This window comes from Cantharellus anzutake, assembly GCF_015039405.1.
Source record: "Cantharellus anzutake strain C23 chromosome Unknown EI90scaffold_11, whole genome shotgun sequence".
Classification (NCBI taxonomy): Eukaryota; Fungi; Basidiomycota; class Agaricomycetes; order Cantharellales; family Hydnaceae; genus Cantharellus; species Cantharellus anzutake.
Window position 1 is genome coordinate 1,414,225 of NW_024066961.1, and position 16,947 is coordinate 1,431,171.

Here is a 16,947-nt window from a genome sequence, read left to right on the forward strand (position 1 = left end):
ACCCATCTATCTTGGTCCTGTTCTAGGTTCGCTACGGGAGATTTGAAAGTTCGGCAACAGGAACGAACATTCCAGGAAGGCCAGTGCCAGGCGCACATGGGCTGTTGCATATTCGCAAAATGTATAGTGATCCGCCCCGCAAGTAACAAGAAGATAGCGGAATGGGAGGATTTAGCACAGCTAAGGACCTTGGCGTGTCACTGTGACCCGGGCGAAGCAAGTAAGTGGTACGTTTAAAAATGGTGCCCTGACACAAATTTGAATTAATGCTTGTTCTCCTGGACCTCGAGTGACATCTGAATTTGAACACACCTCCAGAGGACGGACCTATGGGTTCACCACGGAACAACGATGACAGTACGGTAAGACGACCCTTATACAGGCAGCAAACCAATCCCTACAGTGATGACGGGCCCTTCGCCCGAACATGTGGGTCAGAATAGGAGGGATTGGGTAACACACCTACATCATCGCTCCGGATTCCCGGTGATCCAGCTCGGTGAAACCCGTTAACGCCCTCCCCCATCGAAAATGGTATTATGTAATGAGTCCCGGTGGTCTCGATCTCCTCATCATGATCGTATGCAACAAACCGCATCCCAAAAACGCTCTGGTTGTATGACATGTTATGTCAATCTCGAAGCTTCTTTCCACCTCGTGGAACATAATCACTTCCTCAACAGGATCCTGCCACATCTCGTCTCTTCCACGGCTCCCCAAGCACGTTGGTTCGATCCCAATCTCCACGGCTCAAGACTCCTGCATATGTTGGGTCCACCGTTGATTATAATGATAATTTCTTCGACACGCAATTGTAGAACATTCGAGTGTTCACACCACTTGGGAATGGCTTGCTTTGCAAAGAAAAGTTTTTCTATCCGCTCCTGTCTTGCGCATGCCCGATGACATGCAGATGTGGGCCGCAGGCGACACAATTTCTCAGTGGTTAATTACGCCTAAATTAGCAGCCATGCTCAGGCGACTTAGATCAAATGAGAGACTGAATGCATGCATGCAGGAGTAGCTGTCAGGACTTACGCGACGTTTACTTGAATGACCACTTCTTTTCGTGCCGAAGTCGGCATAAAACAGTCATGACCGGGGTCAGCGAGTCGAATTAATTCACGAGTGTAGATTCCTTCATTTCCTTCCAACGATGATTTATATTCAGGATCGCCAGAACCAACTGTCTCCCTCTGATAGGCAGGATCCCAGCCTCTACTAAAGTAGATCCCTCTGAGCAACTGCTCCCTTCTTACGTTCTCCCTCCGCGCGTGTCGAGATGTTCCAAGTCCTCGTCCACATTTTCATCATCGATGAAATCCTGATCGGACGAAGTAGTTGTGGAAAATTGCGCATGTCTACGAAATAGATACGCGAAAATAAAGTAAGAAAGAACCGTCCTCCATCCCAGATACTCCATTGACAAGTCGCTTTATCGATATTCCCGTCGCCACTGTGCTCACGGCCTCTGGACCGATGCTTGTGTCCAATCTTCAACGTTCAAACGTCGCGTGGACATAATATTGCACACAGGCGAAGCCCTCTCAGCGCAATGGAGCGATCTGCCACACTCAGTTGAAAGGCAGCGCGTCAACAGCACGTACCAGTCAAAGAACAATCACTACTCTCCAATTTCTAGAAAGCCCATTACATGAAATCACAACCAAATGGGAAAGGAAAAAGGAGTCCCATCCCATTCGCAATCATTTCCGTAGAGCGTGTGTTCGGGAATTAGAAATCTTGCCCCATTTCACATTCCGGGTCACCCCACCATTCTATCTTTCTACACGATGGATTGACAATAGACTGAAAGTTGAGAGGTCCGTGCCTGCAGAGCCGACGGCGAGTGCTTGTATGACAGCATCCATAATGTTAGATGTCCATTCTAAAAAGGGGGGGTTAAATGAAAGAATGGGGAAGATGTAGAATCGCTTACGATCCTAAAGCTCGTCTCGAGTCCACTTCCGTATCATCAAAGGCAAGTGCGAATAACTCCACTTTTGTCCAACACCGAAATTGAGCTACTGTCATCACCTGAAAATACCACATGTCCAACGCGAGCACTTTTCTTTGTCAGCAGCTCCTTTGAACGCGTCTATGGCACGCGCTCGTGGGGGAGCAAGACACTCGTCGGTTGGACGGTCTCCACACCATGACTTGGAGTCTTGACAGCGAATTTGAACTAGGCAGAGAGTAGTTACCTCCCAGCGGCTTCAAGTAACGGCTTGTTGAGGTGTTCATGTCGCGCCACGTTTCGTCATCCAGGGCTCCAATCAAGACCTCCATAAACGCCAACCCTGCATAGAAAATGTAGCTCATGCGGATGAGATGCTGTTATGGGAGCAGATGCTAAGAAAACGAAGTTTGTGACGTTCGTTCAAATGCCAAATGGACCGACCTCTCGTAAAAAGTTCATGATTTTAGTGCCTCGAACGTGAATCATGCGATGCGCTTCTCGTCCTCTAATGCACCTTGTGAATGCGTAAGACCTAAACAACATTCACATTAGTCATCGCGTTACCGAAGCCCAGATTATGCACTAGATATAGGTGTCCGGGGAAACACCCCGGGAGACTCGAATGAGGTGATTGTATGAAAGGGATTTAATCGTTGCGGATCCACACCCAGTGAACTCACCGGTGGACAGGACGTCCGTAAAGCTGCTTCATTTGCTTGGGCGTGCCTTGTTTCCCGATGTTGCGCACAGGTAATTAGAAGAGTCGGAGATATCCATACCATGTTGACCAACAGCCCATGACGTCGACGTGCTCTCATTCCGGCGGCTTCGCCTCCAACTAGTCCAGTATAGGCCATTTCAGCGAGGTGGCACCGAGCGAAGTAACATCATACCTTGATTGAAGTATATCTTCTTTCGAGTTCTACGTGATGAGAAAAGGATGGAGACAGAATAATTAGGATTCGATCGGTCATCACGGCGAAGCGTGTCAAGTTCGTCTTTTGGCGGCCATATGAGAGAGGAGCAGCGATTGGGTGGGACGGTGATGTGAAAGCGCACAGGGCCGTAAAATCGATAGCTAACGATCGTAAGATCATATTGTAACGCCACCGCAGGACTGGGTATAAATAATGTTTCACAACTCACTGGATCTAGCGATGCCCCCCTTCTGCAAGAGTCAATCACAGGAGTATTAGTTATCAATCCGGCGTATCGTAATGGAATTGTCATCAGGCCTTCCAAGAAAAAAAACGAAAGGTGAGGCACACACATGCACCCGAGTCATGGTCGCGGATGGACAACGTTGGGTGAAGGAAAGCAGTAAGATTTTGGCTTAAAAATATTACTAGGCAAGGTGAAGATGAGACGTGGTATCTTTCTGCTTTGGGGGTGTTTCAACGTCTAGGCAGGTTACCAGGCTCTATTGGCGTTGCGGTAGATTCGAAGGCGGAAACCCAATATGGCGATAATGCGCGACTGCACCCGCGAGCATGTTTGTCCGGATCCAGCTCGGCGAAACCCGTCGGCGCCACACCGAACGATCGACTTCTCTGCCCGTTGTAAGCCCATTGCTGGTTTCATCTTGACTTGGAACCATTGGAAATAGAATCAATGAGTCTAGTCTCCTCATCATGAATCATGATCGCAGCTCAAAACGAATCACTTTGCAAAACTGCAACCAGCCACTATGCCGTCATCTAATTTAAGAATCCCCCACGGGCTCAGCTGTGGGACTTTATTCATCGTGCCATATCTATCACCGATTACTTAAGTCCGAGACCTCATTTGTTTCCTCCGGCCCCGGCTATGTCTCATCTCTTCGATGAGGACCACAATCACCTTTTTTCGATCACAATCGCCATGATCCAAAAATACCTCCGCATATCTTGTGTTCTCGATTACACTGCTGATTATTGCTTCGAGACGCAATTGTGGAGTATTCATGGTCAAGTATTCATACACTTCGGGAATGACTTGCGTTGCAAGGAAAAGTTCTCCCATCAGCTCCTAGCTTGTGCTCGTCCGCTAACATGCAGATGTTGGCAGCAACACAGTCTCTCGCTCGATGATTCATTATACTCTGAATCACGAATCAGAGTGAATGGGTGCAGGAATTGCAGTATATCATGTCAGGACTTACACGACCAAGGCTTCGGTTCGCTTCCTTTCCTGTCGAAATCTGCATAGTACACCAATGACCGACGTCAGCGTGTCAGCAAGTCAATGTATGAATGCGCGAAAGTGCAGTTGTTCATTTTCCTCCCACGATTTTGGGATCGCGCGGCCCTACGACCCGTCCTCTGAGCGGCTCCTTCCTTCTCGTGTCCTTTCTCCGTGCCGAGTACTGAGACGTTCCTGTTCCTTCTCATAGTTGTACGTAACATGCATTTTGTTACTCTCTGGAATCTTATTCACTTTTTCGTTACCTGTGGAATTCTAAACGGCCATTCTCAGATGAAGTCCGGAATGGTAGTAGATCGAAAGCGTGATCTCGTTTGGACTTTTGGTCGTTGAACCGATGCTCGCTTAATGTGCTCTGCAGTCCGACTTTGGAGTTGACACATCACGTCTTCGATAACAATATTCAAGTCACACACGCACGCAAAGACGTAGATTTTGTCTAAATAGTGATCCCTCGCTGTCAAATTGGTGTAGAACGCTACATCTTTTGCTGGGCAAGCCACCTTGTCGACGACAGTACTATCCTGAGGGAGCAACAGAAGATGAGGCTTGCGGCAGCCCCAGCGTCGCGGAAAGCAAATGAAGGCAGTAAACAACCCCTGCGGCGACGACGGCATGGATGTGTCTCTTCATGAGGGACAAAAGTGGAAGGTCACCAACAGACGCCCTCCTTCCAAGGTACCTTCCCTTATTCGAAACGCGCTCGGGCGGAGGTGAGGGAGATAGTTTCTGATGCAGGGAAAACGAAATTGACAGAACGCAAGGAAGAAATGCCAAGCTCGCCGAGTTTGATTGACAGGGCCACGCTGGCGGTACAAGATTCCGATAGGTATATACCGATCCTAATGATGTATTCCTAATCCAAGCCAATTAATCGAGTGTGACAAATGAATAACCCATTGTGTACAAGTTCAAAGTTGATTCGACACGTACCCAAGGTCGTACAATGAGCAATACGGTACCTTAAAATGCCCAAGGAACGCCCCATCATCATGATACATCCAATTGATGATAGGATGAATCCTTTGAAGTCCTGGCTAACCTAGATCCGTGGGAGTCACGAAACTCAGCTTAGCTGGGAACGCGTTCGCCAAAGATAATACGGATGGACGGATGGTGATGCTAAAAGGCAGTAAAAAATGCGAGTTGCCACGATAAGATAGGAACGTGAAGGCGGAGGCAAAGCCAAGGAGAGGGAAAGAGGAACTTGATTTTAGAAACAATTTTTTGCTAATTAAGATCGCCACTTACCTCCATGAGGATCATTCCGCCTCGTTCCGATAAAAATAGCTTTTACACCTTTCCCTGGTGCCTTAGCACCAGCGTGACTACCACTACCGCTACCGCTACCAAGATACGCAGCAAGTGCATCTTTCATTGACCCATCCATCCGTACGAGTTCAATATCATACGCCTCTACGCATTCCAAATCTGGGGTGTGTGGGATTGGATAGATAGCAACTAGCTTGTGCCAGAGTTTGACAATTTCTTCGATCACTGCGAGCGCCCCGGAATGCTGCCTGATATTGTTGAATGATACAAAAAGAGACCTGAGTGCCCGAGCCAAATCGGGGGTGTATAAGGACATTAGGTCCTCAGACATAAGGTGACGGCACAACGCAACCGAATCATCTGTCAACTCACACGCCTCCTGCAATCTCGAAAAGAACCCAAGGTCTCCGCTCACGTTGCTAAACACTTCGACCAATATGTGAATGACATCTTTGGCGGTCCAATCAACGCTTAACTGAAGGAACATGAATCTGAATAAGAACCCCAAATGAACGCTACTGATGATTCGTGCCTTGGCCCATTCGGGGAACGATGATATGCTGATGTAACCTTCCGTCCTCACACAGACTTCCACCCAGTACACAATTTGCTCGTTGAGAAATATGCCAACAGACCTATTGGGTGCCTCCAGTGGCTTCCGAACTTGAGTGAGATGATAGACGGGATGGCGACATGCATAATGGACGTGTTCCGACAGCGCCTCGTGAGGAATGGATGAGAATTTGAAGAAAAGCCCCTCAGTTAGCTCTAAATCCTTCACAGTGAAAAGATCTTGGGTGGGTGATTGTGGATCAATTCGGTCCACGAGAAAGTCGCGAAAAGATCGATGCACAATACGAATTGGTTTGTCTGACTCGACTCCTGAGATGAGGGGTGCAAGTTCGGCCGACATACACTGGATGGATGATTTCAGGAGCGGTGACGGAATGACATCCCATGCTGAAACAGATAGTGGCCTTTGCGCGATTGGGATTGCTCCCATCACAATGGGGCAGTCATGCACAAAATCGTTGTACTCTCAATCGCACTTCTCTAAGATGCTCGTATATAGCGCACCCATCATTTCCTCAGCAGAGACCTTCGATCGGTCGATGATGGGATTGAAAAGGCTCTTTAGCGTTCTGGCAGGATCGCTGCTGGCAACTTTCACGTAGCGAAAGACGTTACTGATCCAAATGAACAAGTCACGCTCCAATATGCAATTTATCCTCGTCCTCGCTTTGACCTTCCAACCTAGGATGTGCATCCTTCAGTTCGCGTAGTTGTGAACGGATGTAGATAGCGTAGTCATGGACATTAGCATGGTCTGAAAGGTCGATAGTGAGGCGATCAATAGGGTGATTGGGTGATAGGAATCGGTCAACGAGGTCGAACTGTCTCAAAGTGACAAAGAGGTTTGATGTTAGGCGGTACTTTTCGAAGTATAGCAAGACGTGGGAAAGCTTCTGTGTCGCATTCATCTAACACATCAACGATGACCATTGGAGGACGACCAGACGATGACGGAGAGGTCCAGCCACTAGTTTCTGGGAATTGCTTCGTGAACGGGGGCAGTCGAGATATATTGGCTTGTGTGTTGCTAGAAATCAAGCCCACTAAAACAGATGACCCGGCCGCGACTGCTTGCCCACTCTGAAAAAGAAGTTTAACGATAACATCCTTTTTCTTTCACACTCCTCTGCAATTGAGAGTCCAATAGATGTCTTGTCGACACCGGCCACAGCGCTCTGCAGTGATACGCGATTCTCGCTATCCACCGTGTTACGACACCAGGCCAGATCGGATCAGTCCTAGTGCCTTTCAGACATGCCTGAGTTGAATCGTGATGGGCGACAATGGGATACCTGAATCCATTCGGAACAGAAGAATTCACTATTCCATGAATTAACTGATTTTGATTGTTTGTTATTCCGCGGCTACATGGTTACGATAATTGAGATCAGAGCAGCAACATGACCGACGAGGATCAAACACGAATACCTTGAAGGATGCCAAGGCCGCGCTAAAATCTTTCCTTGAATCATTGATCCTGCTAGGGTTCTTCGTGTGGGGGAGGGGGGTTGCAGGTGCCTGACTGTCTTTCCATCTTTCCGCACAATCGATCGATTTCGATTTGAATACGCTGCTGCGCACCACAAAGTACCTACGTTATACGACGGCATGACTTGCATAAGAGCAGTGACTACTTACTCGCTTAGCTTCGTGACATTTTCCATCCACGGCTTAACCTCTTCGTTAGACGCATCGTAAACTTCTATATAATGCATATTATTAACTTCCGCTCCTGGCTCGGTATAAATTATTACTAACATTGATCTCGCTGAGGATCAGGAGTGTGGCACCAGCGGCAAATCGTAAAGGAGCCCCAATGGCAGCACTAACGGCGGTGAGAACTGAAATTGCAACATCACCTCCTGCGGCGAGGTGACCAATGACCCTCTGCTTCAGTGACACGACCAATGACAGGCAGATGGAAGGATGGGGCGGAAAGGTTTGATGCGAAATGGGTGATAACACTCGAGTAGATGCTGCGCAAGTTCACGGTGAGTGCAATTCATCCCTTTGGAAGTCCCGTAGCAGATTCCATCCTCTTACGCAGAACCAACTGACATGGTTCGCAGCTACTTATGCCGACTCTCTTAGTACCCTAGGGTTTGTTACGTGAGATTTGGTGTGAAGTTGGCAACAGGAACATACATACTTTGATCTTGCAGGAAGCTGGGCCGTACCAGCACTAGGTGTATGTGGACTGTCGCGTGTTTGCAAAGCGAGTGTGATGCACAACAGGCAGTAACAAGGCAGGATCCGAGAGGACGGCGGAATGGGAGGATTTGGCATTGCCGCTGAGGCTAACGACCTCGTGGTGTCACTGGAAGCAATAAGTTAAAAATGGCGCTCTAACAAGTACTGGCTGACAGATTTGAATGCTTCATTCTGCTCCATTCAAGTGTTGGGCCTCGAGTGAGTCGGTTGTGAACATGCATACCATTTCTTTTGAATTTGAATTGGATCAGGACATACCTCCACTCAGAGACTAGCGTATTCGAACGTCGCTGCCCAAAACATTGTCTACGGGCCCACTATGGAAGGTTCCGAGTCACCACATTGATCATACAGATCAAAGCGGGACCCCATGTCTTTTGCCACGCAGGCCGCTTTGGAGGGAGAAGCGTGAGAATGGGACTAATGGTTCGTGGTGATGACATCATAGATATGTCTCTTCGCACTGACAGATGTGAAAGATTCGAAGGGAAGGATTGTGAAGGATTATTTCTCTTACTCGAAGAGTGATCAACTGGGGTCGAACACTCACTTGCCAAACAGCCCGCCCTTCTGCGTCGTGGAGTCAGAAAGGAATGGAGTCGGAAGTCACTGATAATATCACTTGTACTTAGTTCCTCGGGGAGTGTTTTCGACATGTGTAAGCGAAAGTACGTGAAATATGTATTACTCACGAGGCTATCAAGGAAGAAAATGCCAAGTGCGTTCTCCGGATCGGTGTTCATCAGAAACTGCGCCACATTTTGCCTCATGTTCATTACTTGTGAATCTCGTGAAAGGAGCATGAGAATCAACTCATATATTCCAAATCGACCTCGGACACACGACAAGTGTCTCGCTGATAATTATCAGACTCCCGAGTCTTCTCGCACTAATGATCGGTCAAGGCAGCTCCACAATTAAAACTTTCATATAGCCGCAATACTTCCGCGCGCAGCCCATGTACTGGATGGTTTTTGGCTCCAGCCATCCACCGGTCAAGACGGCGTGTATTTCCACAAAGTTGAGTGCACGTCGACACTGCATTGAATTCCAGCTGCAGCCACAAGGAAACCCTCATGCATCAAGGTCAGTGAACCGAATTCATGGTTGGAACGAGTAGCAACAGGCAGTTCTCCAAGCTTTTCGTTTCTTCCAATGATTTACCTTTAGGATCGCGAGAACCAACAGCCTCCCTCTGAGCAGCTCCACCCAACTTATGGCCGATACGTTCCTTTTCCTTCCCAAACATCCGTTTTGTGACTCCGATGAAATCCTGGATGGCCATTCTTGGATGAAGTAATCCCAGGAAATGTGATGGTAAGCGCGATCTCACCTGGACTTTTGGTTTTTGATGAACTGATGTTTGCTTAACCCGCTTAGTCCAACTTTGAATGGCCAGCAATGACATCACATAGAGATCGCACAAGACTAGCCTTGCCCCGCAAATTTACATGGCCTCTGGACCGATGCCTGTGTCCCGTGGAGACGCCGCGCAGCCCCCTCAGGGTTGAACTGTCATCGCGAAAACGCTATCGGCTGAGTGAGGCTAGAGTCCCCTGTTCTCACAGCGGAAGGTAGTTACAAGGATAGATGTGGCATAAGATGTGCATGGAGATCGAGTCCGAAGTCCTACATAATTGATACAGATATGGAGTATGAAGTGGACAAGATGGGCTACTGCCACAATATCGCCTCACGTCATGACTAGGCAATGCAATTCTCTGTACATACTTGTTGGCCCTGAAAATATTCTCTTTCGCAGCAGGACAAGTGCTTGCCGACCTGGTTCTCCCAATTCCGCTCAACGCAGTGAATGGTTGTCGGCTTTCTGGCCGATCAAGTATGTCTCAGGGAGGAGTGATGGGGATATAACGATGATGAAGCAGAGTTTAGCCTTGTGGACCGGTATTCAAGCTGGGTGATTGTCCCAGACATGCCGTGTGATATACATATCGCTCCGGACGCTTACATGGGGTTGACGGCATGCTTGCTTCTTGACATATATGGATGTGGAGCATGGGTGACACAGGAATATGGCTGTGTGCATAAGCATCAGAGTATTGGGAATGAAGCGAGTGATAGTATAACATTGGCTCCTGACCCGCGGCCCTACGCATAAAAACAGGCGGAGTCTGCATTACCAAGGCTATGCCAAAAACACACGATGGCGGGTGAGTAACACGCCGCAAACAATAAATCGCAATAGAATCTTCAACGAGGGCCTTGGCATTCGTGGTGGCTTTTGCATGAGTTGGTGAAGCTGCAGAATGATTGTGTTGAATTTGAAGTGGATGATATCAGATAAGTGACAACTACTGGCATAGGAGTCTGAGCCTTTCTTCATTTATGAGGAGCGCCTCAGAATGGCGTCCAAGATTGTCAAGAGATATTACAAGATTCTCGAGCGCTTCAGCTAAATCCGGGTTGTATGATGCTGGATGGGTGGCAACTAGCTCGCGCCAGAGCTTCACGCTTTCTTCATTCACAAGGAGTGCCTCAGAATGTCGTCCAAGGTTGGTGAGCGATGCAACTAGATTCCCAAGCGCTCCAGCCAAATCCGGGGTGTATGATGTTGGATGGGTGGCAACTAACTCGCGCCAGAGTTGCACGCTTTTTTCGATCACCGTGAGTGCCTCGGAATGGCGTCCAACTTTGTAGAGTGATACAAAAAGATTCTGGAGCACTCCAGCCAAATCTGGGGTGTATGATGTTGGATGGGTGGCAACTAGCTCACGCCAGAGTTGCACACTTTCTTCGATCACTGTGAGTGCCTCGGAATGGCGTCCAACTTTGTCGAGTGATACTGTAAGATTCCGGAGCGCTCCAGCCAAATTTGGGGTGTATGATGTTGGATGGGTGGCAACTAGCTCGCGCCAGAGTTGCACACTTTCTTCAACCACTGTGAGTGCCTCGGAATGGCATCCAACTTTGTCGAGTGATACAAAAAGATTCTGGAGCGCTCCAGCCAAATCCGGGGTGTATGATGTTGGATGGGTGGCAACTAGCTCACGCCAGAGTTGCACACTTTCTTCAATCACCATGAGTGCCTCAGAATGGCGTCCAACGTTGCCAAGTGATACTTTAAGATTCCGGAGCGCTCGAGCCAAATCCGGGGTGTATGATGTTGGATGGGTGGCAACTAGCTCACACCAGAGTTGCACACTTTCTTTGATCACTGTGAGCGCCTCGAAATGGCGTCCAACTTTGTTGAGTGATACTTCGAGATTCTGGAGCGCTCCAGCCAAATCTGGGGTGTATGATGTTGGATGGGTGGCAACTAGCTTGCGCCAGAGTTGCACACTTTCTTCAATCACCATGAGTGCCTCGGAATGGCGTCCAACTTTGTTGAGTGATACTTTAAGATTCCAGAGCGCTCGAGCCAAATCCGGGGTGTATGATGTTGGATGGGCAGCAACCAGTTCGCGCCAGAGCTTCACACTTTCTTCATTCACAAGGAGTGCCTCAGAATGTTGTCCAAGGTCGGTGAGTGATGCAGCTAGATCCCCGAGTGCTCGAGCCAGATCTGGGGTGTAGGACTCTGAGTCCGTAGACACAAGGCAATGGCACAGTGCAACTGAATCACTTGCCAACTCATATGCCTCCTGCAATCTTAAAAAGAACGCAAGATTTTCCCTTATATTGAGAAATACTTTGACCAAATTGTGAATGACTTCTTTGGAGACCCAATCAACGTTCAACTGAATGGAACATGAGACTGAACAAGAGCCTCAAATGATCGCTACTGATGATTCGTACCTTGGCCCATTCAGGGAATGATGATATACTAATGTACCCTTCCGTCCTCACACAGACTTCCACCCAGCACGATATCTGCTCATTGAGAAATATGTGAATCGACCCATTGGGTGCCTCCAGTGGCTCCTGAAATTGGCTGAGATGATGCACGAAATGCCGACATGCATAATGGACATGTTCGGACAGCGCCTCTTGAGGAATGGGTGGCAGCTTGGTTTTTTCGGATAAGTCTTTGATTAGCCCTAAACCCTTCATAGTTGAAAGTTCTTTATTCAAGATTTTGATGCAGCGCAGGGCCACTCTATTGTTCTCCCTCCTCGCATCCACTCCAAATCGACCTAGTATGGGTGATTGTGGATCGACTCGGTCCATGAGAAAATCACGAAAGGATTGGTGCAGAATACGGATTGGCTTGTCAGGATCTCTTACTCCTGAGACGAGAGGTGAAAGTTGAGCTAATGTATATTGGATGTCTGACTCCAGCAGTGGTGACAGAATGGCATCCCAGGCCGCAACGGATAGTGGCTTCTGTGCGATTAGAATTGCTCCCATCACAATCGGATAATCATGCACAAAATCGTCATCCTTCCAGTTACACTTCTCCAAAATACTCGCATATAGCTTATCCATCATTTCCTCAGCGGATGCCTTTGATCGGTTGAGATCATCATCCAGCAGTTTCTTCAGCATCTTCGCAGCATCACTACCGCTGACCTTCATGTAATCAAAGACAGTGCTGATCCAAATGAACAAGCCGCCCGCCCGCTCTCGTATGCTTTGGACTAATGTATCTTCCCCGATTCCATCTTCCAAACCAGGATGCACATCCTTCAGTTCGTGTAGTTGTGATCGGATGTAGATAGAACAGTCATGCAAGTTAGCATCGTCCGAAAGATCGATGGTGAGGCGATCAATAGGGTAATTAGGTGATAGGAAACGATCAACGAGGTCAAATTGTCTCGAAGTGAGAAAGAATTTGATGTTAGGTGGTAGTTTTGGGACTGCCTTCCGAAGTATATCGGCAAGACGTGGGAATGACTTTGTGTCGCACTCGTCTAACGCATCAATGATAATTACAATGGGACGGTCAGACGAGGATGTCCTGAGATGGAGAGGTTCAGCCACTAGTTTCTCGAATTGTGTCGGGAACGAGGCAGTCGAGAGGGCTGGATCCTCCTGAAGAGCGGATATGAGGGAGGCTCGGTATGCAGCGTCGTGGGTTGCCAGAGATCGAGCCATGCCGCTGAACAGATGGTCCGGCCGCGACTGCTCGCCTGCTTTGAAAAAGAAGCTTGCTGATGACATCTTTTCTCTTTTACACTCCTCTGCGATCGAGAGCGCAACAGATGTCTTGCCGGCACCGGCCACGGCCGTTAGCAGTAATACACGATTCTTGCTATCCTCCGTGGTACGACACCACGTCATAATACGCTCGATCAGATCAGTCCTAGTGTCTTTCAGGCACGGGTGCGTTGAATCGTGATGGGGGACAATGGGATATTTGAGTTCATTCAGAACTGAGGAATCTTCTACTCCACGAGTTAACCGATCTTGATTGTTTGCCATTGCACCAACCGTCAAGTTTGTCTGCAGCTATGTGGTTTCGATGAGATCAGAACAGAAACATCATCGGGGATCAAACGGAATTACCTGGAACATTGCCAAGGCTTCGCTAAAATCTTTCTTTAAATTATCGATCCTACTGGGGTTCTTCATATGAGAGAAGAAGTTGCGGACACCAGATTGCCCTTTCATCTTTCCACGCAATCGACCAATTTCAATTCGAATGCGCTCCAGCGCCCTACAAAGTACCTACGTTATAGGATGGTTTGGCCTGCATAGAGCAGATCTACTCACTCGCTCAGCTTCTTGACGCCTTCCACCCACGGCTTAGGCTCTTCGTTAGATCCATCATACGAATCGACGGCTGTAACCACATCGACCATGGCGTCCCCGATATATTTTCCAAAGCGCTCCCATTCTTCCTTATTTCCCCTGAACTTCTGCACAATGCGGATTGTCAACTTCCTTTCCAGGATCGGTATAAATTGTTACTAGCTTTGATTTCTGTGAGGATGAAGAGTGTGGCACCGGTGGCGGCCTGTAGAGGAGGGAACACGCCCGATGCAGTATCGATGGCGGTGAGAACCGGAATTGCAACATCGCCTCCCACAGCGAGGAGATGATTGACCCTCTGCTTCAGCGACATGGTCAATAATGGGTGGATGGAAGGGTTAGGAGGAAAGGTCGGACGCGCAGCGGGTGCTGTGAACTGCGCAGCCTCTACTTGAGTGTCACCCATGAGATCGCCGCAAGGCGCAATTCATCCCATTGCGCAACTTCAAATGGAAAGTCTTGCGGCAGATTCCATCCTCTAATCACCACGGACACCCAGGTAGAAGGCCTCGTTAGGTACCCAAATTGAACTTTCGATCTCCGGCCTAACAGGCCTAAATGCATATGAACGTTCTAAGGCTCGTTGAACTTTCTCTTTTGTATTGATTTGAACATGTAAAACGTTCATCACGAACATTTAGAACGTTCTCTGACTGTATAGAACGTTCAGCAATGCCATAGAATGTTTTATACTACCTGAGGGATGCCCTAACCGTCCACATACTCATGGAGATCGTCCTCCGCATCGTCAGCGTTGTCTAAATCACATTATTATTGGCTATGGTACGCAAACGTATATACATGAATAGAAGTAATGCGCAATATATGACAATCGGTGCACGCGCAACCGTGAAAGTGTAGAGTATTTGGTGCTACGTGATAGACAGCAGCTAACGGAATTTATCTCGAAGGTTAAAAAGTCGAAATTTCGAAGAGGAAAGAGTGAACGGGATATGATAAAGGGTATGCGGATCAGGAGCCTTGTGAGGGATTATGAACTTCCGCAGAGAAATCAAGACCTGAGACTAGCACACCTTGGGGATTGGACGGGGATGGCATTATGAAGGTGGCATCTTGGGGATTGGACACAGACGGCGTCATGAAAGTAGCACCTTGGGTATGAGACACAGACGGCATCATGCAAGTAGAATCATACCCATGGTGTGCAAACGGAGACCAGCCATTATTAAATCCCATTCCGTGGCTAACAAAGGGCACCACCCCAGAAGGACCGAGATATGGATGTACCCCTCCTGCAGCTGAATTCCCTTGCAGCGCAGGACCTGGAAGTGACTGCCCCATTACTTGGTAATGATGTGGGCCTACCGACCCAGTGGGCGGCTGCCAGTCCATATCGACAGAGATGGGATTGGGGGGGGTTGTCGGAGTGCTGGGTGTTGCCAGCCTGGCCCGTTTCTTCATCAGGGCAGGCTGTTTCCCGGCAGCGCGTCGGCGAGGGTTAGGAGGTGGGGTGGAGTCCTCGACATGACCATGACTGTCATTGTCACTTGCATCCTCTCGTTTGCCTAAAGATGGGTCCTTCGCTTCTTTGAAAGAAATCAGGACACGGCCTGTAGTGCTGATGATAATCCCGTCGTCGTCGCCGTACTCGCTGCGGTTGAACGCTCGAAGAGTGGGCCTGACATCGGCACTTTCATGGAAAAATGCATTCCAAATGACCCGCCACTGTGCTGTGCCAACATTACTGACATCCTGGTCCCAGAACAGCGATTTCCAGTCTAAGCTATCTGGCCAGTTAATGAGAGCAACGTCTGCTGACTGAAATTTTTGAGGAAGTTTCTTCCAGTCAATGCGCCTGCAATTCTCGGCATAGAGAGACCTCCGTTTCATCATTTGCATAAGATAGTCTGAGCACACCGATCGATAGTCTTGCTTTTTCGTGGGTTCAGGAGGTTGGTGGTTCTTCCCGTTCGGGGCACGAGCGCCACCGTGGCCAATCATGGCATTAACATTCATAGCGATTTGATGAAGGGCAACCTTGAAGTCAGGCATGATGCCTTTCAGGTAGTTCGTCAACGTCGGAGTACCACAATAGATTTTGTCCAGCTGATGGGGCATGGGCTCGCTGCTGCCAGAAACCAGGATGATGGCACAATGCAAACCAACCGCTGTGGCAGCATTGACTTCCTCAACAAGTCGCTTCGACCAAGTTTTCATGACTCGTTTTTGAACTTGACCGGCACTACCAGTGAGTCCGTCCGTGAACTGGAGCTTGCTTTCCTCATGTCGAAACACAAGGTTACGGGAGTATTTTGTCCATTCCGATGAATCTTCGCCACCGTGGCTCTCAACAAGGGCTTGGTAAGCAGGCCTGACTACTGTCCTCGTATATTCAGCAGCAGAGATACTGTCGGGATCCGGATTTGGGTGCGAATCAAGGTAGGAAGCTTGGAAAGCATTCCACACATTCCCGCGGCTTCGATGCTGCTTCTGCGTAAGGATGAGATTGACAAGAGCGAGGATGGAATCGAATGTCCGATTTTTGGACTTCGCAAATGCATCAATCTCCCTCAGGAAGCCCTGGGTAATCCCTTCAAGCTCCGCCTTTTCCGATTTGTTGAGTCGACCACCTTTTAGCTTCGCACTGAAATCATCATCTATGCCGATGGTTCCCAAATCCGCTTCGTCATGCTCACTCAAGGCATGAAGATCGCCCTTGTCAGAGGGGTTCAAATCACTGACGAGATTGAGAGTCTCGGAGGGATTGCCGGTATATGTGGCTGGCACGTCGATTGTACTGCGGGTGGGGGACGACAGAGTCTCATCATTGATGCCGCAGGCTACCATGTCGCCGTTGGGAGGCAGAGATGTATGGACGTCGCAATGGGTATCCTTTGTAACATCACCGGCCCCACTCTGGGCAGACGATGGTGGAGTGGGACAGTTGGCAGAAATTTCAGACGGCAGAGTGCCACTGCCACTGCTGTGACTGGGGGACGACGACATAGCGACATTGATGCCATGGGGTACCGCGGCAGGTGAGTGCATGATACTTCCATCGCTGCATGCGGCTGCTGCAGTGCGGGAGGATGGCTGCGCTCTGCCAGGAAGTGTCAAGGTCGGTGTGGGTTGTACAA

At 48.8% G+C, this 16,947-nt stretch overlaps 7 protein-coding genes across 7 annotated transcripts; 1 reads left to right on the forward strand and 6 right to left on the reverse strand.

Annotated features, from left to right (window-relative positions):
* Positions 1–96: 96 nt before the first annotated feature.
* EI90DRAFT_3014303 (uncharacterized protein) lies at positions 97–1,024 on the forward strand (the record flags this gene model as incomplete). The annotated part of the gene is made up of 3 exons (XM_039056766.1): positions 97–220; positions 383–499; positions 819–1,024. The coding sequence occupies 3 exons, from the start codon at positions 97–99 to the stop codon at positions 1,022–1,024; spliced, it is 447 nt and encodes a 148-aa protein (XP_038919429.1).
* A 1,379-nt stretch (positions 1,025–2,403) lies between these two features.
* On the reverse strand, positions 2,404–2,753 carry EI90DRAFT_3046463 (uncharacterized protein). The gene has a single exon (XM_039059472.1). The coding sequence runs from the start codon at positions 2,740–2,742 to the stop codon at positions 2,536–2,538; it is 207 nt and encodes a 68-aa protein (XP_038919430.1). The 5' UTR covers positions 2,743–2,753; the 3' UTR covers positions 2,404–2,535.
* Positions 2,754–4,038: 1,285 nt separating this feature from the next.
* Positions 4,039–4,900, reverse strand: EI90DRAFT_3046472 (uncharacterized protein). The gene is made up of 3 exons (XM_039059473.1): positions 4,415–4,900; positions 4,177–4,333; positions 4,039–4,115 (listed from the first exon to the last, which is right to left on the reverse strand). Exons 1-3 carry the CDS (start codon positions 4,756–4,758, stop codon positions 4,053–4,055), a joined length of 564 nt encoding a protein of 187 aa, XP_038919431.1. The 5' UTR covers positions 4,759–4,900; the 3' UTR covers positions 4,039–4,052.
* Positions 4,901–5,170: 270 nt separating this feature from the next.
* Positions 5,171–6,517, reverse strand: EI90DRAFT_199095 (uncharacterized protein). The gene is made up of 4 exons (XM_039052408.1): positions 5,946–6,517; positions 5,786–5,888; positions 5,393–5,691; positions 5,171–5,263 (listed from the first exon to the last, which is right to left on the reverse strand). The coding sequence occupies exons 1-3, from the start codon at positions 6,414–6,416 to the stop codon at positions 5,636–5,638; spliced, it is 630 nt and encodes a 209-aa protein (XP_038919432.1). The 5' UTR covers positions 6,417–6,517; the 3' UTR covers positions 5,171–5,263; positions 5,393–5,635.
* A 1,352-nt stretch (positions 6,518–7,869) lies between these two features.
* Positions 7,870–8,514, reverse strand: EI90DRAFT_202338 (uncharacterized protein). The gene is made up of 4 exons (XM_039052449.1): positions 8,351–8,514; positions 8,136–8,303; positions 8,030–8,081; positions 7,870–7,962 (listed from the first exon to the last, which is right to left on the reverse strand). The coding sequence occupies exons 1-3, from the start codon at positions 8,416–8,418 to the stop codon at positions 8,060–8,062; spliced, it is 258 nt and encodes an 85-aa protein (XP_038919433.1). The 5' UTR covers positions 8,419–8,514; the 3' UTR covers positions 7,870–7,962; positions 8,030–8,059.
* A 399-nt stretch (positions 8,515–8,913) lies between these two features.
* Positions 8,914–9,979, reverse strand: EI90DRAFT_3046478 (uncharacterized protein). The gene is made up of 3 exons (XM_039059474.1): positions 9,578–9,979; positions 9,337–9,514; positions 8,914–9,283 (listed from the first exon to the last, which is right to left on the reverse strand). The coding sequence occupies exons 1-3, from the start codon at positions 9,603–9,605 to the stop codon at positions 9,193–9,195; spliced, it is 297 nt and encodes a 98-aa protein (XP_038919434.1). The 5' UTR covers positions 9,606–9,979; the 3' UTR covers positions 8,914–9,192.
* A 530-nt stretch (positions 9,980–10,509) lies between these two features.
* On the reverse strand, positions 10,510–13,899 carry EI90DRAFT_3014305 (uncharacterized protein; the record flags this gene model as incomplete). Its single annotated transcript, XM_039056767.1, has 4 exons — positions 10,510–11,895; positions 11,954–13,546; positions 13,604–13,754; positions 13,811–13,899. The coding sequence occupies 4 exons, from the start codon at positions 13,897–13,899 to the stop codon at positions 10,510–10,512; spliced, it is 3,219 nt and encodes a 1,072-aa protein (XP_038919435.1).
* Positions 13,900–16,947: the final 3,048 nt, after the last annotated feature.